At 44.9% G+C, this 23,626-nt stretch overlaps 2 protein-coding genes across 3 annotated transcripts in view; both read right to left on the reverse strand.

Annotated features, from left to right (window-relative positions):
• Positions 1 to 12,704: 12,704 nt before the first annotated feature.
• Positions 12,705 to 16,755, reverse strand: LOC126510974 (trafficking protein particle complex subunit 2-like). The gene is made up of 2 exons (XM_050157776.1): positions 16,611 to 16,755; positions 12,705 to 13,436 (listed from the first exon to the last, which is right to left on the reverse strand). The coding sequence occupies exon 2, from the start codon at positions 13,398 to 13,400 to the stop codon at positions 12,978 to 12,980; it is 423 nt and encodes a 140-aa protein (XP_050013733.1). The 5' UTR covers positions 13,401 to 13,436; positions 16,611 to 16,755; the 3' UTR covers positions 12,705 to 12,977.
• Positions 16,756 to 20,263: 3,508 nt separating this feature from the next.
• Sec24a (SEC24 homolog A, COPII coat complex component) overlaps positions 20,264 to 23,626 on the reverse strand; it is a 55,926-nt gene continuing 52,563 nt past the window's right edge. For both annotated transcript variants that reach the window (XM_050157614.1, XM_050157612.1), the window contains exon 23: positions 20,264 to 23,215. In XM_050157614.1, the coding sequence (XP_050013571.1) occupies positions 23,101 to 23,215 (115 nt within the window). In that variant the 3' untranslated portion in view covers positions 20,264 to 23,100. The remainder of the gene's footprint in view (positions 23,216 to 23,626) is intronic.

Here is a 23,626-nt window from a genome sequence, read left to right on the forward strand (position 1 = left end):
TGGTTTTGGTTATGGTTTTTTAAATATTTTATTTATTTATTATGTATACAATATTCTGTCTGTGTGTCTACCTGCAGGCCAGAAGAGGGCATCAGATCTCATTTCAGATGGTTGTGAGCCACCATGTGGTTGCTGGGAATTGAACTCAGGACCTTTGGAAGAGCAGGCAATGCTCTTAACCACTGAGCCATCTCTCCAGCCCCCGGTTATGGTTTTTCTAGAGAGTTTTTCTCTAAGTAGTTCTGGAACTTGCTTTGTGGACCAGGCTGGCCTTAAACTCAAGGAACTGCCTGTCTCTGCTTCCTGAGTGCTGGGATTGAAGGTGTGAGCTACCACTGCCTAGCATGTTACTTGACACAGAGTTTCACCATTTAGCCCGGGATGGTCTAAAACTTGCTATGTAGCAAGGCAAGCCTCAAACTCAGAGATCCACCTGCCCCTTTCTCCCACGTGCTGAGATTAAAGGTGTCATACCCAGCTATTTTGGATTTGTGAGATGGGGTCTCCCTCTTAGGTCAGCCCGGCCTGGAAATTGGTATATAGCCCTGGCTACCTCGAATTCATGTTGATAGTTATGTATGAACCTCCCAAGTGCTGAAGTTCTAGGCGTGAGCTACCATGCCTGGCATTTGTCTGTCTGTCTGTCCCCAGCCCTGTTGCAGTAGTGTTACTGTTTTATGCCCAAATACCTGGCTTTTTATTTTTTTAAATTTTTAAAAATTTTTTTTATTTACTATGTATACAAGTGTATGCCTGAAGGCCAGAAGAGGGCACCAGACCTCATTACAGATGGTTGTGAGCCACCATGTGGTTGCTGGGAATTGAACTCAGGACCTTTGGAAGAGCAGGCAATGCCTTTAACCACTGAGCCATCACTCCAGCCCAATACCTGGCTTTTTAAAAACATTTCTTTTTAATTATGTATACACGCCTGTGTCTATGTGAGGATGCACACATTCGTGTATGCTGGTGTTGGAGGAGTCCAGAGAGGACACTGGATTTCCCGGGGCTGGAGTCAGTGGCTGTGAGGTGCCCAGTGTGGGTGCTAGGAAACAAACTCTGGTCCTTTGTAAGAGCAGTACGTGCTCCACACTGCTCAGCCATCCCTCCAGCCCCACAACTGGCTTTCTTACCTAAGCGCTAGGTATCCAAACTCCGGTCCTCAGCCCTCACAGCGGTCTTTTAGCAGCTGTCCCCTTAGCCTGTGGAGCTGGGTCTGGTGGTACAAGCCTATAGCCCATCACCCAGGAGACAGAAACAGGAGGGTCCAGCCTTCTTGGCCAACATGGCTACATGGTAAGAAATGATCTCAAAAAAAAAAAAAAAAAAAAAAAAGAAGAAGAAGAAGAAAGAAAGAAAGAAAGAAAGAAAGAAAGAAAGAAAGAAAGAAAGAGAGTGCTGTGCAGCTGGGTGGTAGTGGTGGCACACGCCTTTAATCCCAGTACTCAGGAGGCAGCAGAGGCAGGCAGATTTCTGTGAGTTTGAAGCCAGCCTGGTCTACAGAGTGAGGCTCCAAAGCTATAGAGAAATGCTGTCTTGAAAAACAAAACAAAAAGAAAAGTGCTGTGCAAATTTATTTGTAGAGATAAATTGACACGGGGTGAAAGGTGACAGTCTACCTTTTTCCCTCTTTTTTTTATTAAATATTTATTTATTTAGTATACAATATTGTATGTGTGTATGCCTTCAGGCCAGAAGAGGGCACCTGGCCTCATTATAGATGGTTGTGAGCCACCATGTGGTTGCTGGGAATTGAACTCAGGACCTTTGGAATAGCAGGCAATGCTCTTAACCACTGAGCCATCTCTCCAGCCCCTTTCCCTCTTTTTTTGTACTGATGACTGAACCCAAGGCCTTACACACGCTAGGCAAGCTGTGCTGATGACAGAACCCAAGGCCTTACACACGCTAGGCAAGCTGTGGCACTGCATTTCATCCCCAGCTCTCTCTCTCTCCTTTAAATTAGATACATCTTATTTTATGTGCACGTTTTGCCTGTGTGTTTCTGCACTGGGGCATACCTGGTGCCCTCGGGCCAGAAGAGGGTGTCAGCTCTCCTGGAACTGGAGTTACAGACCAGGTGAGTCATGGTGTGGGTGCTAGGACCCAAACCCAGGCCCTCTGCGAGAGCCACAGTGCTCTTAACCCTTGAGCCATCTCTCTGCTGTGTCTTTTTTTTTTTTTTTCCGTTTTTTTGAGACAGTGTTTCTCTCTAGTTTTAGAGCCTGTCCTGAAACTAGCTCTTGTAGACCAGGCTGGCCTCAAATTCACAGAGATCCACCTGACTCTGCCTCCCGTTGGTGGGATTAAAGGCGCGTGCCATCAACACCTGGCATGCTGTGTCTTTAAAAAAAAAAGTGTGTGTGTGTGTGTGTGTGTATGAATATGTGAGCTCACACAATGAAGAAGCCAGAGGTGACTATTGGTGACTTCCTCAATCAGTCTCTGTGGTAGGTGACAGGATCTCTCACTAACCGGAGCTCACCAGTGGCTATGGTAGCTTACCCCTCACCCTACCACCATGCTTGGCTTCTTTTTCCTTCTCTTTTTTTTTAGCAGAGTTTGTGTAGATTTGTGAAACAAAAGTGAGCAATAACTTGCCAGAAAGGGAGGGCTCCCAAGGGGGAATGGCTGTGCCTGGCTCTTCTTTTATATTAATCTATTTATGTATTTATTTATTTTACAGGTTGTTACCAGCTGAGCCATCTTCCTAGCCCCCATTTTTGTTTTTTTGTTTTGTTTTTTTTTTTTTGTTTTGTTTTTGAGATAAGGCATTGCTAAGTAGCCCTGTTTGAGCTGGAACTTGCTATGTAGGCTAGCCTCACCTCAAATCTATGGTCATCCTCCTGCTCCCAACTCGTGGGTAGTGGAATTACAGTTCTGAACCAATACACATGGCCAGCTGTCTGTTTTTTAAACTCTTCTTTTTGAGGTAAGTTCTTACCCGGGCTGGCCTGGGACTTTCCACCCTGCTGCCTCTACTTACATTAAGTCTCCAGCACTTGGGAGGCAGAGGCAGGCGGATCTCCAAGTTTGAAGCCAGCCTGGTCTAGAGAGAAAGTAATTCTTCTCCACGAGGCCTGACTCCAAAGAAAACGTTCTCTTTCTTTCTCCAGGCTTCAGCGGGCTTAACAGACAGTGATCAGGCTCGGGACTTGCTGTGGGCCAGGCTACCTGAGTGACTCAGCACCACCTCCGCCACGGGGAAGGGGAGGGGCTGTTATTCTGTTCTCTCACGTTCCTGCATACTAGGATTGTGCCTAGAAGGTTTCTTTCTTAGGGCAGGCAGCGGGAGTGTGAGGTATGGGGTCGGTTAGCCTAGTTTTGTCTCCCGCCAAGTAAACCCACCAAAAGTGAACTTGACCTTTTTGTCAAGTCCTTTCTTTCCACTTGGCAAAAGCCTACAGGGTACCAGCCTCAGGATCTCTCTCTCTCCCTCTCTCTTTCTCTTTCAGGCTGACCTCAAATTTGAGATGCAGCTAAGAATGGCCTTGAACACCTGGATTTCCGGCTTTGGCTTCCCAAGGCCTGAAATTATAAAGTTGTGCCACCGTGCCCAGTTTTGTGTAGTGCCAGAGTTCAGCCCAGGACTTCATGTACACCAGGCAAGTACTCTGCCACTGCACCACTGCGGTTATATCTTCACCCTTGCCCTCTCGTTGCCCTCCCTCTTCTCTTTGGCAGGGTTTTACTTTGTAGCCCAGCTTCGTAATCAACCTGCCTTAGCCTCTAAAGCACTGAGGTCAGGGATGTGTACCATCATGTCTGGGTAGGATAAACAGGAAGACCCTTAACAGTGTAGTCTCGTGAAGCACTGTTATTCTGAAGCAGCTGGCAGACAGTAGTTGTGTGCTCCAGGGTGTGGGGGCCAGCCTTGATAAGCTAAATCTGGGCAGGTCACCCAAAGGAAGTTCTTTACTTCCAACCATTAGCACCTGGGACTCTGGCCACAGATAAATTTAAATCAAGTCTGGAGGCTGAGACAATGCCTGGCTGCAGGAGGAACTACAGGCCAAGACTGCCCAAGCCCCACCCAAGAGCAGACCATTCAAAGGAAATGCCTGGCATTCCAAGAGCTGTAGATAGACTCCTGCCAGCACACCTTAACAGGATACCCCTAGACAAATGTCAGCCAATCAGGGGTCCTGAACCTCAGAGACCCCTCACACCCACCTCTACTACTATAAAAATCCTAATAGAGCTCGAGGCTCTCCGTTTATTCCAACACGTTGAATTTGCGGAGAGACCAAGTTTGCAAATTTGATTAAAATAAAGGCTCTTTGCTTTTACATATGGGACTTGGTCTCCTTTGTTGGCTTTTGTGGGGACCCCACGGATTTGGGCATAACACAGGGAGGGACCTGTTGCTTCCCTTCCCAAGAGTTAAGTCAGCCTATGGGGGTGTCAACCTGAAAGTTACAAGTTCATTGGTGATCATGTGAGACCGAGATTGTCAACACATTTCTAACTATGAAAAGAAGAGCAACAACAACAACAAAAAAAATGGTTTTCACCAAGTATTATATACAAGCATCTTATTAACTATTTTTGAATTTTATTTATTTTTTATTTTATATGTATGGGTGTTTTGTCTGTGTACCACATATGTGCAGTGTCTGCAGAGGCCAAGAGAGGGCAAAGGATCCCCTAGGACTGAAGTTAGAGAGGCAAGAGAGATGGCTCATTGGATGTGAGCACTGACTGCTCTTCCCGAGGACTTGGGTTCAGTTGTTAGGACTCAAATAGCAGCTAACAACCATCTGTAACTCCAGTCCCAGTGGATCCAACACCCTCTTTTGATATCGTGTTTATGGTGTATAGAAACTCAGGTAAACCTGCACACATACACACACAAATAACAAATAAAAACTTAAGCAACAGCTGGGTGTGGTAGTGCATGCCTTTGATCCCAGCATTCACTCGGGAGGCAGAGGCAGGTGGAGCTCTGTAAGCTTGAAGCCAGCCTGATCTGGTGAGTTCTAAGTGAGTTCTGCCTCCTGCCTCTGCCTCCCGAGTGCTGGGGTTAAAGGCGTGCATCACTACAGCCTGGCGATTTATTTCATTTTTACTTTGTCCGTGTGTGGGTATTTACATGAGTGCAGTTGCCTGCTAAGGCAAGAAGAGGAAGACAGATCCTCTGGACCTGGGATTAACAGGTGGTTATGAGCTGCCAGATGTGGGTGCTGGGAGTTGAATTCAAATAGTCCAACCCCTGTAGTGGTATTGTCTGTGACACATGTGTCCAACTCCAAGTGGTCCTGCGGTTAGCCTCTGTAGATGTGTCTGGCATCTCCAGCATCTTCTCCAAGTGGTCCTGCAGTTAGCCTTTGCAGATGTGTCTGGCATCTCCAGCATCCTGGAGTCTCCATTTCCCTTAGGCTTCACTTCCACAGCTTTCTGTACAATGATCTTCTTGTGGGGAAATTAAATCCTGGTCCATATTTCCTGGCTTCAGTAGCTTGATAGAATCTTGGCGTAAGCCTCCAGGACCCTTAACTATATCCTTTCTGCGTGTATGCCTGAAGGCCAGAAGAGGGCACTAGACCTCATTACAGATGGTTGTGAGCCACCATGTGGTTGCTGGGAATTGAACTCAGGACCTTTGGAAGAGCAGGCAGTGCTCTTAACCGCTGAGCCATCTCACCAGCCCCATTTTTTTTAAATATTTATTTATTTATTTATTATGTATACAATATTCTGTCTGTGTATATGTCTGCAGGCCAAAAGAGGGCGCCAGACCTCATTACAGATGGTTGTGAGCCACCATGTGGTTGCTGGGAATTGAACTCAGGACCTTTGGAAGAGCAGGCAATGCTCTTAATCACTGAGCCATCTCTCCAGCCCCAGGACCCTTAACTAATTAATTTTTTTAGACAAGATCTTACAATGTAGCCCTGGAAGGCCTAGAACGCGGTATACGTACATGCACGCGCACACACACAAACACATAAATGACACATATGCATATGTTATAGAAGGCTAGACCTGAGATCCACTTACCTCTGCTCCCCAGCTCTGGCATTCAAGCTGTATACCACCACATTCTGTGTACTCCCTCATGGTTTTGCATCAGGCATTTCTGCAAAACAAGATCAGTCTGAATAACACCATGTTCTGCTGCCAGCTCAACATGTAGCCTGGTCCCTGGGCCTCGGAGGAGCACCTACCTGGCTAATCTTGGGAAACACTTACCAAGGTGGCCCTGCTTGGCAGGATGCCTTGGAGGCTCCCTTTGTTAAAACTCTCTTCAAATGACTCTTCAGTGATACATTCTAGGGCTGTCCTTGGGTGAGGTCCTGCCTTCAAGGCACTTTTAGCGATTGGCCCAATGTAAATTTGAGGCTTCTCCTTAATTGTGCTAATTTTTTAATAACTACAGCACCCATCTTGTCCACCCTGTGTACAGCTTTAACAGTCCCCTTTCCCTACCAAATTACATTTTCACATCTTTTTGTTCTTCTGTTTTTGAATTCTCACTGTTAACGTCACTAAACATGGTGAGCAATAACTATACCACAGCCTGAGTATTATGCTGTCTTGAAATTTCCTTTGCCAAACAAAGTAGTCCATTACGGTGTGCATTCATAATGTGTGTGTGCTGTGTATGAACACACGTGTGTACATGCCTGCCTGTGCATGTATGGAGGCCAGAGGAGAGTGAGTGTTCTCCTCTGCCTCTTGCAGCTTTGTTCTTTTGAGGCAGGGTCTCTCCGGCAATAAGGAGCTCATGGGTTTTGGCTACACTGTCAGCCAGTGAGGCCCCAGGATCCTTCTCTAAGATCCTGGAGCTGGAGTTGTTGACTTGACATGTGAACACCAGGATCTGACCTCCAGTCCTCATGAGCAGCAAGCATCCTTAGAACCACTGAACCCTCTCTCTAGACTCATGGTCCATTCCTTTTGAGACCAGCCTCACTGAAGTCTTTAGAACACAGGCAGAGTAGCCAATCTTTGCCAAAAGGTTAACATAAGCGGCCTCTGTCTAGTTCTGGGTAGAATCCTTGCTACCCTCGGAAACCTTGTGAGTTCCTAGAAGCATTCTGTCCCAAGAAGAGCCCATGAAACTCTGCCTCTCATAGCCTGCAACTCCCACAAACCAGCTCCGAAGACCTAAGAACCACAGTCAGGCTTAGCACAGCAGAACCCCACCCTTTATACCATTTTTGTTTGGTTGGTTTTTGGTTTTTCGAAACAAGGTTTCACTGTAGTTTTAGAGCCTGTCCTGGAACCAGCTCTTGTAGACCAGGCTGGCCTCGAACTCACAGAGATCCACCTGTCTCTGTCTCCCAAGTGCTGGGATTAAAGGCATGTGCCACCACTGTCCAGCAGGGCTCATGGTTTGAGAGGGTACAGACCACTGCAGGAAGCATGGTTGGTGTTTAGATGGTGAAGCATGCAGCTGGCTAGGGAGGAGAGAGGCTGGGGCTAGAGTGAATCCAGGCTACATGATCTTCAAGCTGCCTTCCCTTCCACTTCCTCCAGCCAGAACCTACCTCCTAAAGGCTCCCAAAACTTGGCCCTCAAAACAGCGACTGCAGCTGGGGACCAAGTATTCAGACATGAACCTGCAGGGAACATTTCACATGCAAATCACACAAAAAAAAAAGGGCAGTTCTGCATTTTGCCTGGTGTGGTCATTTGGATAAGAATGGCTCCAATAGGTCCGTCTATTTAAATACTCTTCTCTATCACTATCTCTCTCTAAATCTCTCACTCCCTCCATCTCTCTCTCTCTCTCTCTCTCTCTCTCTCTCTCTCTCTCTCTCTCTCTCTCTCCACATCTACCACACCTGTCCCAGAGGCTGGTCTCTTCCCTCCTCTTTCCCCTTCTCTCAATAAACTCCTCACCTAAAATAAATGGATAAATAAGTAAGCAAATAAAACTTGTTCCTCAACTGGTGGAACCGTTTGGGAAAGATCAGAAGGTGTGGCCTTGTTGGAGGCGTCTGGGGGCAAGCTTTTTGTGCCATTGCCGTTGTGCCTGCCTCCCTCTCTGCCTCTCTCTTATGGATGAAGACGTGAGCTCCCAGCTGGTGCCCCAGCCACTTGTCACCATGCCTTCACACTGCCATGGTAGCTTCTAACCCTCGAACTGTGAGGCCAAGCTAAAGGCTTTCCTTCATAAGTCGCCTTGGTCATGGTGTCTTATCACAGCAATAGAAAAGTGACGAACAAACCTGACAACTTTACGCACCCACCCGCTATGTCCTCTTCTTTTGCCATACTCTTGTCTCTCTGAATGACTGCAGCACTCTCCAGGTGCCTGCCTGCTCCCAGGTTGGTCCATCCCCAGTAGCCTTCTTCACTGGCCAGGAACTGTCATTAGCCCAATGCACAGCTCTGACCTGACCACCTTAAAGCTGCCCCCATGGGCATAGACTGGCTTTTCTTTTGTTTAGTTTTTGAGACAGGGTCTCTGTATATAGCCTTGACTGTCCTGGAACTCACTCTGTAGACGAAGCTGGCCTTGAACTCACAGAGATCCTCCTGAGCTCTGAGATTATAACTGGTTGAACTCAGATTCCCTAGGCATGCAAGACCTTTTCTACTCAGGTGACACTTCCTTTCCATCACTTTCTCTCATTTTTTACTTTTCTCACCCTCTTCTCCTAGTTCAGGGAGTACTGGATGGCTCCTGGGCATATCCCTGCGTCTGACCTTCTTGTCTCAGCAGCAGCTGGCCTCAGTGTTTTGTTTTCTCTGCTCATGAGTCAGTCCTTCCTGTTCCTATGACAGAATACCCAAGAATCAACTCAGGAGGAGAGGCTAATTTTGGCCCATGGGCAGAGGCTTTGGTCTGTTGCTTTGGGCCTGTGGTGATATGGAACATGAAGGTGGGGAGTTGTGGGGAAACAAAAATGCTCATCTCCTGGTAGCTAGGAAATGGTGAGAATAGGGTCTGGGGACAGTGAAACAGGAAAGATGGACACATCTCCCTGTGGTACCAGGTACTGTTCAGATCTGTTAATACTGGGCTAAGGTGCTCACTGCCAAGCCTGACAACAGGAGTTCAAGCCCTGGAACCCACATGATGGAGGGGATCAGCTCTTGCAGGCTGCCCTCTGACCTTCTCACACTCACCATGACATGAAGACCCAGACTCAATTCCCAGCACTCACAGGATGCTCACAACCACCTGTAACTCTAGTTACAGTGGATTCCCTCCAAGCACATGGCACACAGATGGTCCACAGACATCCATGCAGGCAAAATACTCATGCAAATAAAAATTTAAAAAAATCTCCAAAAAATGTAATTGTTACTGCAAATAATAATAGTGAAAGAAAATGTCTATTATCATATGGGGCTGGGTGTAGTAGCACACATCTGTAATCCCAGAACAGGATGAGGCAGGAGAATTTTTTTTTTCTAAAGATTTATTATATATACAGTGTTCTACCTGCATATCAGAAGAGGACACCAGATCTTACTACAGATGGTAGTGAGCCAGCATGTGGTAGCTGGGAATTGAACTCAGGACGTTTGGAAGAACAGGAAGTGCTCTTAACTACTGAGCCATCTCTCTAGCCCCCAAGACAGGAGAATTTTAAGGTCTAGAAACACAATGAAATGTGCTGGATGGCTAAGGGCTCGCCTGACATGTAGGAGGCCCAATTCAATACAAAAAAAACCCCATGAAAACAAGGGAAAGGGTTGAAGGCTGATGAAAAGGTGAGCGAAGGGTTGGTTTCTTCCTTCCTTCCTTCCCCTTCTTGACAGTACTTTCACAGCAGCTGCCTCCAGGGGCTGCCTAGCTCCAGACACAGTACCTGCTCCCTTGGAGAGCTCCTGGTATTGTAGATCAGTTCCTAGAGGTCATTGGGTCCACCTCTTCCCTTTCTAGAGGGAAAGGGAAGTTAAATTTCTGGCCCCAGGGCCAGGTTAGAGCCCAGGCTTTGAGACCCCCTCCATCCAGGAACCGGAGACCTTTCTAGTAGAACTCAGCAACCCTGTTTTGGAGATTCTTCTCCAGAGAAGCACAGAAGCCATGTCATTATAATTGCCTATTCTTTTATCAGTTACCATTGACACCCCCAACTCCCCCCCCCATTTGAGATAGGGTTTCATGTGTACCAGGTTGTCTTAACATTCTGTAGTAGCTGAAGATGCCCTTGAACTTTTGACCCCCCCCCCCTTCATTTCCCAAGTGCTAGGATTACAGGCTGGTGCCACCACACCTGGTCTATTGGGTAGGAACCCAGGCTTTGATGAGTGCTAGGCAAGCCCTCTTCCGATGGAACTGCACTGTTTACTGTCGGTAGCCTCTTAGTGTGTCTCATTTGTAAGTTACATTTATCCCAGACATACATGGACAGGATAAAAAAAAAAAAAGTCCCATATGGTGCACTTGGTACTATTAAATACTGTGTTTCAGGAACCGGCTGGGGAAGCCGAGCATGCTCATGACTGAAACCCCGGCACTGAAATGGGGTTATAAAGCAGGAACCCCTTCTAAGACAAAAGCACAAGGCTTGTTGAACAAAGGTGGCTGCTGCTAATCTGACCACCTGAATTTGATCCCAGGGACACACACAACATAATTATATGTAAATTTTTTTTAAAAAAGGTGGGTGGTGCCTGAGGAGCACTCCGGCCTCCACTTACACACGAACAGGAATACACAAAATCAATGCGGGCGGGAGTGGGGGTGGGGTGGGAAATCTACTAGGAGCCGGAGTTAGAACAAAGCCCCCATAGAGCAGGGGAGGTAGATAATGTGTTTGAATCCATTACTTCTTTGCTTCTCTTATGGTGCTGGGAATCTAACCGAGGCGAGAACCCAAGGCAAGGCTTTGCTCTGTAGCCTTGTGGCATTGTGGCAGACATGCTGGGGTGGTACATTTCTCAGGTGATTACGGGAGTGCTTGGGAAACACGCACCTCCATCGTTTTAAACAAGTGCTGCTTGCTTCATCTGTCTGGGACTGCGCAGGGCCGAGTCAACAATTTAATGAGTAGATACGCAGCAAAGAACAGGTCAGCATTTGGTAGGGACGACTAGCCAGCTGCCAGCAAGTCTGTTGTGGGTTACTGAGAGGACAGCACCCCCTGCAGGAAGACACTGTCAGCATGTAATTTCATTGCCAGTTACAAGGTCTCTAAGAGCAAACAATGAATGTCCACACCCCCTGCCGCTCCTGCGTTTTGTGTTCTACCCTGGGTCCCATCTCCCCACGGTTCTCTAAGACGCAGTATCCATGTCACTGAGCCCATGACTCCTCCAGTGCCGAGTTGTGGTTTCCACACTAGACAGAAAACCCTGCTCTTTTCCACAGATGTCTCAGCCACTTAGAGTCCTGACCGCATTACGTGAACATAATGATAGGCTAGGTCTCAAAATGTGATTTTGATTGATGACGGCACAATCAGATATGGGAAGGAGCTGCCTCAACCTGACCAAGAGGGGCTGTGTATGGGCCTGGAGAACGTGGTGCCCAGGCAGCAGAGGTGTCAAGTTAACCGGATGCCTACTTTAACTGCTGTGGTCATCTTGCAAGGCAGGTATGATCCCAGGCTGCGCCCTAAAGAGCAGAGACCAGTTCAGTGCAGCGTAGGTGACTCAGTGGTCAGGAAGGGCCATGGTGGGTGATCAGGACTGCCTGACTCCTCATCTTTTGTTTCTCTTCCTTGTGGATTTTTGTGGTGTGCTCATGCAGGACAAGCTATCCGTGGCTTTTGACTAGGGGAGGCAGAGGAGATCCGGAATCTGCTCAGTCTTCTCCTTGCTTGGGGCCTGTCCATCACCAAGTCTCAGCTTTGCTTCTGGGAAGGAGATTGTACGCATCTGCCTGGGGTGTCCTGGCAGCCTTCATACACATTATGCCCTACTAGCAGTTAGGATGACAGCAAGCATGGGACTAAATTCAGGCCAACATGCGGTGTGTACACACACCTCTCACCTCCGGGCCATAGAAGACTTCATTCAGTTTAGGGCCTTTGTCTGTTTGGCAGCAGAAACTCTCCACCAAGACACCAAATCCTTGCAGAGGTGCTTGAGCCTCAGAATTCTGAAGGACTGTGGTTCACTCAGATAAACTATACTTTTCTATTTTTCCTTTTTTTAGAGGGGGGCTGCTACTGGTTTCTAGCGTTTCCACTTGACACAAGCAGAGGGTTACGGGGTCTCTTAAGGCTTATCTATGGCTTAGATAGCTCAGGAGTGCAGAAGAGGGTCCCAGAGCTGGAACTGAAGTTATAGATGTTTATGAGCCATCATGTAGGTGCTGGGACTCAAACCCAGGTCCTCTTATAGAGCAGCATGTGCTCTAATCCCCGAGCAACCACCCCAAACCACCCCCCCCCCCCACTTTTTTTTTTTTTTTTTGGAGGCAGATGTCACTAGGTAGCCAGGCAAGAAATCCACTGGCCTCTGCATGTGCTCTCTCTCTCTCTCTCTTGTTTGTTTTTGAGACAGGGTTTTTCTCTATAGCTTTGGAGCCTGTCCTGGAACTCACTCTGTAGAGCAGGCTGGCCTTGAACTCACAGAGATCCACCTGCCTCTGCCTCCCAAAGTGCTGTGATGAAAGGTGTGTACCACCAAGAGCTTTATAAAATGATGTCTGATTGCCAACACCCACATGAGTGGCTCATAACCATGGGCAGGTCCAGTTCCAGGGGATCCCATACCTACTTCTGATCTCTTCAGGCACCAGTCATGAAGATGATGCGTATTCGTATGTAGGACAAACATTCATACACCTAAAATAAATATAAATTCTTTTTTAATTATCTCAATTAGTAAAGATATAGGCTTATTCTTAATTTTTGAAATAAAATATTTTAAATTACTGGTAACTACTTATAAGCAAATGCCAATGCCGATAACTAACATGAAAAAATGAGATTTTTAAATATACAAGAAATTTCACTATATACAAATAAGCTGAGACATGTGAAGTTTGCCAGGCGTTTTATCCAGCTACTTACAACGCATACAAACCTGAGCATGCCCCCCTGTGATTCTTAAGTTTTCTGCCTTTAGTTTAAAAGATGTTTCTTTCCAAGAAACTGAACTTTCCTTTCAAATGCACTTGAGCGAATAGGAGAATTGGGTTCATAAAAGGGGTTCATGGCAAACCTGATGTACAAGTCATAGACATCAGTGAAGAAGTTCTTGATGCCGTCTTCCTGCCGCACGTCGTGAAGCATGATGAATCGCATGTGCCCGGCGGTGACAAAGGCCGACACGAACCACTCATTGAATTTGTCCACGGTCTTCAAATACATGTTGTTGGAGAGCCACATGTTTTCGTCCACCAGGTCCAGAGCGGCGTGCGCTATGAACTGGTTCAGATGGCGATGCTCATCTTTGGGTTCTGCCTTCCCAGCTGGCAAAAATTCCATTTCAAAAACTGGATTATCATGGTGGCCAACAATTACAAAGTAGAAGCTTCCAGACATTGTCTTCTGTATCTGTATAGCTCCTGTAGTGAGATGCTGGCAACAGAAACACCCAGTCAATGCCTGAAAATTTTTTATTTTACTTATTTTTGAGACCAGGTTATCTTTGAAATCTCAATCCTTCTATCTTGTGCTGGTATTATAGGCATTAGCCACCACCCCTAGCTCTATTTATTAAAATTTCAGCCCCCCACCAATTTAATCTGATACTTCTACTATATACTAAATTTGCATACGTATTTCCCTTTTCTTTGGGTTTTTGTAATTTTTATGAAACAAACAGAAGGCTTTTTATTACTAGATTATTTCAATAGGTTCAGAAAATAAATTTAAGAAAACCCGCTGGGTGCACACCTTTAATCCCAGCACACAGGAGGCAGGGGCAGGCAGACTTCTATAAGTTTGAGGCTAGCCTAGTCTACAGAGTAAGTTCTAGGACAGGCTCCAAAGCTTCAGAGAAACCCTGTCTCAAAAAAAAAAAAAACCCCAAAAAAAAAAACCAAAAACAAAAAACCCAAAGCAAACAAAAAAAAGCAAAAAATTGACAAAAACCTACCATCTTTCCACTGATTAAAAACAAAAGACTAGTTAGGCAGTAGTGGTGCACACTTTTAATCCTAGCACTTAGAAGGCAGAGGCAGGAGGGTCAGAGTTCAAGGCCAGACTGGTCACAGAGAGACCTTGTCTCGGAAAAACAAACAAACAAAAACCCAAGAAAAATACAAACTACTTCACCATCAACAAATCCAAAAGTAATTTTACAATTAATGGTCACAGTACACCTGAAATCCCAGCACTGGGGAGATGGGGGTGGGGCACAGGAAGACTGACAGGAATTTGAGGCCACTTGGGCTACACAGCCAGTTTCAGCCAGTCTGGGCTATAATCTGAGATGCTGACTTCAAAAACAAAGCCCAAATAGTTCACACAAACAAACAAAACTACAAGTTAAAGCTTTCTTCCTAAAATAAAAAACTAGGCAGTATTATTCTTGGGTCCCTGCCCTAGCCACGCCCACTCCCATAACCTCTGACCCGCCCATCGCCATCTTGGGACCCTCTCTCTCTTTCTGCTTCCTTGGCGTGCGCACGCGTTTTCTCTGTCTCTCTCTTCTTTTATCGCTCCTCTCTCCTTTTATCTCTTTTCTCTGTCTTTCTTTCTCCCCCTTCCTTAATAAATACTTATGGCTATTTCCTGTGTTTACGTGTCTGTTACCTGCCTCCACCGTGGGCCAAGGAAGCGTGCCCTCCTGAAGCCGCCCTCATGGCGGGCTCCCTCCGCCAGCCCGACCGTTTGTAGCCGCGCTCTCATCGTTTTTTAAGAATAACAGGCAGGATCAGGCCTTGGCCTTTTGGCTGAGATAAAGTTTAGGAACTCGGAGAGAGTGCCCCCCTTTGCCACTTCTATGTCTCACCTGGAGACTTCAGCCAAAAACTAAAGCTAACGGAAAAGATAAAGGATACTCCTACTGTAAAGTCAACTGTCTCAAGGTAACACTGTAGAGGTGAAAAGCCCCGTGGAACCAACTTTCGGCAAGGTCACACGACACAAGATCAAGCAGTGGGATTTCTCTAGAACAGCAACTAATCCAAGAGTGACGAAGGAACAGGACAAGGGAAACACCTGCCGGGCTGGAGAGAAGGGCCCAGCGGTTAAGAACACTGGCTGCTCTTGCAGAGTGCCAAGGTTTCCACTGAAAATCACTGAAGAATTAAGGGCTCTCACCCATTCTTGAAAAGGTGCGGGCAAACGATGGCTGTTGGTTCAGAGGAGTCATTTTCTTCAGTGTGGAGCCACTGTTGTCTGTTCCAGTAAATAACCTCCTATCCATGCTTATGCAAACAGCTCTAACTGGACTCCGTGGGTCTCGTGTGCACGCGTGCATGTGTATGTTAATTAGACTCCGTGGGTCTCGTCTGCGTGTGTGCGTGTGCATGTGTGCACACACTTAGCCAGTGTGTAAAGGTACTTGCCATGTACGCATGATGACCCAAGTTCAACTCTAGAACCCACATAAAGGTGGAAGAAGCCAAGTCTGGCTTGGTGGCACATCTCTTATGCCCTGAACTTAGAAGACAGAGGCAAGAGGATCTCTTGAGTTTGAGGCTAGCTTGGCTCACAAAGCAAGTTACAGGACAGCTAAAGTTACATAGAGGGACCTTGACCTTCTCTTAAAAAAAAAAAGAAAAGAAAAGAAAAAGACTGAAACAGGAAACTGACCCCATAAAGCTGTCCTCTGACCTTCACACATGTATAGGCTCACTAATGTACTGAATACAAACACAATAATAGTAATTTAAAGAATGTGAAGACATGAAAATAAAAAGGGAACTTATTGGGACAGGGTTCAACGGGAGTGGGATGAGAGAGGAGAGAGGTGTGGAAAGCACATTGTACGCGTGTGTGAATTGTCAAAGGATAATAATTTTAAATAATGGAATGTCATCTCCATGTTTATAGATTAAAGATGTCAATACCTATTGGTCTACAAACTCAATGTCGTTTCTTTCAAATACCATCAAACTTGTTTTTGAACTTTCTACACAATTGCAGAAGTTATGACAGAGTGGTACTGGCCTAAATTAGGACATATTGCCGGACCGTGGTGGCACACTCCTTTAATCCCAGCACTCGGAAAGCAGAAGCAGGCAGATCTCTGTGAGTTCAAGACCAGCCTGGTCTACAAGAGCTAGTTCCAGGACACTCAGGGCTGTCTCGAAAAACAAAAACAACAAAAAAAGGGATAAGAATCCACTAAATAACCCCGCACATTTTGCCATTTGATTTACTATTTACTTTTTTTTTTTTTTTTTTGGAGACAAGGTGTTTACGTAGTCCAGACTAGCCTCGAAGTATCAGAAGGTGGCTTTGAATTCCTTACCCTTCTGCCTCTCCCTTTCCAGTGCTGAGATTTATCCACTACGCCCTTCAATTTTTTTTTTTTTAACTTTTTATTTCCGGACCAAAGCCTCGGTGCTAGGCTCGGCCACTGGCCACACCCCATCCTAAGTAAAACCAAGTCCACACCCACGAAAACGATTAAGCTGTTTTCCCGGCCTCCCGGCCAACCTCCACTCTCCCATTCTCCAACTCCGGACTTTGTCTTGCGACAGGGTCTTGCTGTCCCACAGACTGGCTTCGAACTTGCGGCGCTGGGATGACGGGCGAGCGCCACTCTGCCCAGGGTGGGGTTCTGACAACTGTAAATACCTCACATCAGTCGCCTTCCCTCTAGTTCAGGAGTCGTCGCGGTGCAGGCATAGACAGGGACAAATGACCGGACCCAAACTTCACGTCAGCCTCCCGGGAGAGCCCCGCCCACCGCAGGAGGAGGCGGGGCCGAGCATGCGCACACGGTCGCGTCTGTCCGCGAGCGACTGAACGGCCCCGCCCTGGGCGGCCATCTTGACTCAGAGAGTGAGAGGGGACTGAGCATGCTCACTAGAGCGCCAAGTGCAAGGTTCCCGGGCGCCATCTTGGATCCGGGCGATTCGGACGACCGCGCTTACGTCCATGCGTCACTAGTCAAAGCCGCCGCGCGCGAAATTTGGCCGCCATCTTGGGTGAGGGCATGGTAGGGTCCGCACTCTATTTGTCCGGCTCTTACAGCACTCCTTTTTATTACACGAATACTTGCTGCTGTTGTCACCGATGTTCGCTTGGAGGTGTAGAGGGCCGACGCGTGCCGTGAGCGGTGGGAGAGACACGCCAAGCGAGGCACAGCCAGAGACTACCTCGGTGCCAGAAAGCAAAATGGAGGTTGCAGCGCCAGGCTCCTGTGTGCAGTCTGTGGCCTTATTCGCGGGCTGAGATGCGTAATAGGTGGAGCATGGTTTAGGGAGCAGTGCCGCCGGGGTTTGTTTCGTGTAGATTTTCACCTCATACTCGGCTTTTTCAAGTGTCTGCCTGATTTCTCACAGGTTTTCCTTATGTACATATTCCAAAAGAGACTTTCCTGGTGACGGCACTCTGTAACCCCAGAAGCTGCTTTTGCTAAATAAAGCATTGACTTCTCTCTTGGGGCCACAGGGTGACTAAAGATGAAGCTTGGCTTTCTGCTTTCATTTTGTGTATACTGAAAACAATAATCTTGGTGTCCCATAAAGGAACAAGTGAACAAAGCAAGGAGCTCTGCACGGGGATTTCGGTTTGTAAAAAGTGGTGTCCGGATCCAAATCGCGGCAGGAGGTTCACTTGGTTAACTGGTGGAGACTATGTCCTTTCCTCATTGGCTGGGGTCCCACCCTCGTGATTGGTTATTTTTTAAAAACTAACCAAAGAAAAAAGATAAAGCGTTGTGCTCCAGGCAGCAGGGAATTCTGGAAGGAGAAAGGATGTGTTTAGTTTGTGTAAAAAAAAAATTTTTTTTTACCAGGTAAGGTAGGTTTATGACCCTTGGTAGATTACCTACCTTTGTTAGAAAAACATCAGCACCTCACAGTCTCCTTCCCTTTGGGTTAGAGACCTGCCCACTTCTGTATAGGAAGAGTGCTTATCTACCTATTTCATGCCCTTCAAACTTGAAGGCACAAAAAGGGCATTGTCTTAAACCTCTGGTTACCTTGATCAGGATGGAAGTGAGGGGGGAAATGCCTGACAGTTCCCTCTACAAGGCTTCAAGTATCATTTGTGGTTTTTTTTTTTTTTTTTTTTTGTGGCTTCTTTTGGTTTGTTTCTTTGTGTTTGTAGACAAGGGTTCTCTGCACAGCCCTGGCTGTCCTATAACTGCCTCTGTAGACCAGGCTGGTTTCAAACTCAGAGATCCACCTGCCTCTGTCCCCAGAGTGCTGTGTATGCCACTACCACCTGGCTTCAGGTATCATCTGAGCCATATAAATATGAACATGTCAGCTCTGAGCAAGCTGCTCACAGTTACATCAGTGAGCCCACACCCAAAAGTGCTCCCACAAATAAACATCAGACCCCTAACTATGCTCGCACAGAGATAACAACGTTTTCTGGACTGGAGGTGGAAACAGCAGTCACGGGCTCACTGATGTGTGGAGGCCAGAAGCTGAAGTCGCGTCAGCCTTTGTCGCTGCTCCCCTTGGTTTTTGAGGCAGCTTTAAACTCATTGTCATGCTTATCTTGAGAATCTTACAGAAAGTTTTACAATAAATATATTTGAGATATTCAGAAATAAGTGGATCATATGCATTAAAAGCATATTATTGAGCTGGGTAGTGGTGTTACACACCTTTGATGACAAAACTCGGGAGGAAGAGGCAGGTGGATCTCTGTAAGTTCAAGACCAGCCTGGTCTATAGCATGAGATCCAGTACATGCAGAGCTACATGGAAAAACCCTGTCTTGAAAAACTACAACAACAGAAACATTGTTGAGCAAAATAAAAAGTGAATTAAAAACACAAGGCCATTAAAATAAATCTTGGAAATAAAAAATATAGCCATTCAACTATAAAACCAAGATTAAACTCCAGTTTAGGCAAAGACAAGACTTAAGGAAAACAGTGCTGGTCATGATCCTTACACCTTTAATCCCAACACTTAGGAGACAGAGACTGTTGGATCTCTTGTGAGTTCAAAGCCAGCCTGGTCTACAAAGTGAGTTCCAGGCCAGCCAGGGCTACATAGTAAAATTCTGTCTTAAACAACAAAGGAATTAATTAAAAGATATATAATAGAAATTCTGAGAGTAAAAGAAGAGGGTGGGGTAGAAAAATAAGTATGAACATGGTGGCACAGTCTCGGAATCCCAGCAGTTGGTTGGCAGAGGCAGGATAGCACGAGGTCTATCTGGACTAGGTGAGCTGTAAGCCAGTCGTTGCTGCATAGAGACCTTGTTAGTGGTGGTTGGGATCGGGTATTTCCAGGTTCTTGACCTCTTGTCCAAATAATGGAAAAATAAGTCTTCATACAATTCACAAAAATCGTAAGGTAGCTTTATTCAAAGCCAAGCAATAAACAGTTTAGAAAGGAATACCCTGTCAAGATGGATAGTGGCCACAGACTGGGGCTTCCTTTGGCACAGTTTGGGTGGCTCTGATGGTAGGTCGGTCAAGTCCCTAGTTAAGATGCACGACTTTATCATGTGTGTGCTCAGCAATGCATAGGCCAAAAAGGTAAACTGGGGTTCTCCCTGCAAGTCTAAGTTTACCGTATTGTACGTGCTCCCCAAACCATTTCAGGACAGATCAGCCATGAGATTTTAACTTCTGTCCCGCATTTCTTTGTGTGTGGAGGTCAGAGACAACCTTTTGGAGTCATTTGTCCCAGGGATCAACCTCAGGTCTTCAGTAAGTATGTTTCCTCCCAAGCTATCTCTCCAGCCCTGTCTGCTCTTTATACACATTGCTTCCAGTATATTGGGAATATATTTGAAAGGAAACTAAATTTGATTATTGTTAGGGTAGGAGAAACTTAAGGTACACATGTTGCCTAGTGCAGCTGGGGTATGAGGTTGCTAGGTTCATTTTTGAGAGATTTGGGTAAAGGAGATAGGCTGCCAAAGTGCATCACAAGAAGGGGGTGTGCACTACCCAGTCCAAGTAGATACCATGTTACTTAACTGTTCCTTTGCTTGGCTGTCTCAAAACAAACAAAAACAAAAAAATCCTCCAAATAGAAAAATTATTTGAAAAGAAGATAGCCAGGGACTTTGCGGGGCTGGGGAACAAGGATCTTATGGTTAAAGTCGGCAGCTAAAGAATAAGCAAGGTAAACATGAAAACAATGAGCCCAGAGGAGCATTAAGGACAAAAACACAATTAAGTGGGCAGTGCCTTTAATCCCAGCACTTGGGAGTCAGAGGCAGGGGATTTCTCTGAGGTCCAGGCCAGCCTGATCTACAGAGCAAGTTCCAGGCTGAGGCCACCAATCTGGACTGTAAATAACCAGTCACTGTTTATAAGCTCTTTTAATTAACTTTATTGAATATCAGATTCATAAGTCAGCACAGATCAGACGACTGTTCGCATGGGTTACAAATGACTTTTTAAAAAACAGGAATAAACCAGTGAAAATTACAGTCTGTGAGAAGGAAGACAAATCTTGTTTAACATTTCAGAGAACTGAGACGAACACACCACATTGAAGATCAATACTTATTTTTGATTCGCGAACAAGAATTTAATGTTACAATATTATACACTACTTTACAAAATTAAATTTTCTATGTAAGGATTGTGTTTCTAATAGTTAAAACTGTGAAATCACATTTGGTGGTCCCCTAGATAACAGCTGTTATGCATCTCTGATTAGAGTTTAAACCTTTTATTCTAATTATTGCAAACAGTCTATTAGACTCAATACATTACATTAAATTAAAACATATGCAAGCTAAAACAAATGGTACTGCTTGAGTGAATATTAGTATGTCAGACTTAGAGAAACATTATTTTAAAAATTCTAGAAATTAGAAAAATAGAGTACTTTTTATGGTAGAACTGCCATGCTCAGATTTATATATCAAGATTGCCCTTGTCTGTTACTTTAGTAGTTGTAGATCTGTAGAAAATTCAAGGATCTTTCATAATTTACAACTACAATAAAAAAAATATGGCATAGTGTAAATATCAGTTGTTTTACATCGGGAAGTAATACAGGATGATAGTACGGGTAGTGTCTTACTGCCAAAACAAAACAACTAACTAAAAAACACATTCAATATTGTAAAAAATAACTTTATCAATATCCCACAAAGGTTCATTCTCTTATCTGGAGACTGAAAATCATGAACCCTAAATAGTTATGTTTTTATGACTGTTATAAAATTACTCTGGATTGCACGTTACATAATATCTAAAATAAAATTTAAATTTGTGAAATATACTAACCAAGCAGGTGCTAGCTAGTAAGGGTCAGACTCACTCACTCAAGGACTGAGGCACAAGGGAGGTTTCCCTAGGAGCACGTTTCCTCTGGGAGATTCCTTACTACGAAGAAAGAACCTACAAATGCCAACATTTAAAATCACATTAAGAAGAAAACTAGTTCATTTAGTGGAACACCAGTACATAATGGCTGTTTCTTAAAAAGGGGAAATTATATATATTTAATGGGTTATAGTTTGAAAGTGCTTCCCAATAAATGAAGCAGCTTTTAAGAGAAATTCAGTTCAGTGTGCTATGTTTACACTGAAACAAAATAATTTTCTTTTTTTTTTGAGACAAAGTCTGGCTGGTCTGGCACTGGCTATATAGCCCAGGCTAGCAATTCTCTGGCCTTGGCCTCGCAAGGACCAGTTAGGGATAATGTACCATCATGTCTGGGTTGGGATAAACAAGAAGACCCTTAACACTGTAGTCTCATGAAGCACAGTTATTCTGAAGCAGCTGGCAGACAGTAGTTGTGTGCTCCAGGGACCTGCTGCTTCCCTTCCCAGGAGTTAAGTTAGCCCATGGGGGTGTCAACCTGAAAGTTACAAGTTCATTGGTGATCACGTGAGACCGAGATTGTCAACACATTTCTAACTATGAAAACATAAAACAAAAAATCTCTTCATTAAGTATTACATACAAACATCATTGAAGAAGTTCATACAAGAAAAGATGAACCTGTGAAAAGTAAGCCAAACTTCAAAAAACATCACAGCACTTTAAATACACATGGATAATTTACCTATATGTAAACAAAAGCCATCTGATAGTTTGACTGTAATAGTTCTCTAACTGAATCAAAACAAGCAGTCTTTAGAGCATGTTCAGAAATCAAGTTTCTCTTATAACTTTAACACAATGGATTTGTAGTCTTATTATCTACCAATGCCAAGAGCAGCATTCATACTTTAGTAGATTTTAATATCCCAGAATATACGAGTGGCTTCCAATTATTAAACTCCTTAGAGAAATATTTATTCACTCTGAGGTCACATTTACTGAGCCTTTAGCTTCTTTCACTCGCATTTTACCAAAATACCACTTTAATGTTTTACCAGTCACAGCAGAAATGTACCAAACAAAATCCCATGCACAGAATCAAGATAACCCAAATCTCCCAGCTCCTATTACCATTGCCAGTCCCGATATGGTTATGAAGACAGCTCTAATTCTATTCATGGCAGAATAAAACAGCAGAAAACCACCTAATTACAGTTTTCCTGTCAAATTAAAGTGACTTTGTTCAAGTAAAGAGAATACTGACAGACTTTAAAGCTTGACAATGACTTTCTCTTCTTCCCAAGCAAGGCCAGAGCTGGTTTCCTTCAGTTTCTGTTAACATGATCCTTTTCCTCCCTTAAAAAAGAAGGGTGGGGGTGGGGCAAAAATGTAAAGGGAATGATTCTAGCTTTTCTACAGTCGATTTTCCAATTTAAAAAAATCATTATTGATAGATTTGAAACTTCCCTGCAACACTTAGTTTTGTGAGGTTTTTAAATGTAGCAGCCAAAAACTCAGAAAAATAAAAAAATGAGAACTAGAAATGCAGAACACAGAAGTCTTTATTTTATAAAATGTACTTTGCTTCTGCAATATTGTCTCATCTCAATCCGTAACAACTCAAACATAGTTGGCAGCAAAGGAAAAAAAAGGCTTCCAATCTTACAGACCTCTATTTTGATTTGAAAAATACAGTATTTTGGAGTTGCACATCTGCCTCTCTGCTGTGGTCCATTATCTGCTATAGTTGTTGAAATCACAGTGAAACATCTTAATCGTCACATTTGTTCACAATCTGCAGGAGGAAAGGAAGGTGCTGCATTCTCGGGAACTGCGCAAGTGATTCCTCAGCAGCCCCTCTCTTCACTTGTTCACCTGCTGCTGTACGTGCAGGAGGAATTCATAGTACGACAGTGCGGATTCCGTTCTGTCTTCTACCAGGTTCTGAAGGAAGGCTGCCTTCATTGGACTCTCCTCCCTTAGAAAGAAAAGGCAAGAATGGTTTTGTATGTTAGATGCAGAATAAACCGTGAATTTTTCCTAGGCTATTGATTCACTATGGTAATTAAAATGATTTTGACCATAAAAATAGCTACGCCTAGAGGCTGGGGAGAAGGCTCAGTGGTTTACAGCACTGCTGCTCTTAGAGAGGAACTAGGTGCACTTGGTTTTAGTACCTACAGGGTGGATCACAACTGCTTCTAAGTCCAGTTCTAGAGGACCCAATGTCCTCTTCTGACTTCCAAAGGCACCAGGTATGCACAAGATACACATACATACATGTAGACAAAACACCTATGTTGTGGAATATTATTTTAACTAGGCAAAGATGTGCTACATTTGTTTATGCTGCAGAGCATCACTTTAACTGTGTTACTTTTGTTTATGC

Source organism: Alexandromys fortis, unplaced genomic scaffold (assembly GCF_014885135.2).
Source record: "Alexandromys fortis isolate MF-2015 unplaced genomic scaffold, M_Fortis_MF-2015_v1.1 scaffold_103, whole genome shotgun sequence".
In the NCBI taxonomy this organism is placed as follows: Eukaryota; Metazoa; Chordata; class Mammalia; order Rodentia; family Cricetidae; genus Alexandromys; species Alexandromys fortis.

Bases quoted from the DNA above. Each gene is read 5' to 3' on its own strand.
- LOC126510974 (XM_050157776.1), bottom strand. From the start codon at position 13,400: ATGTCTGGAAGCTTCTACTTTGTAATTGTTGGCCACCATGATAATCCA.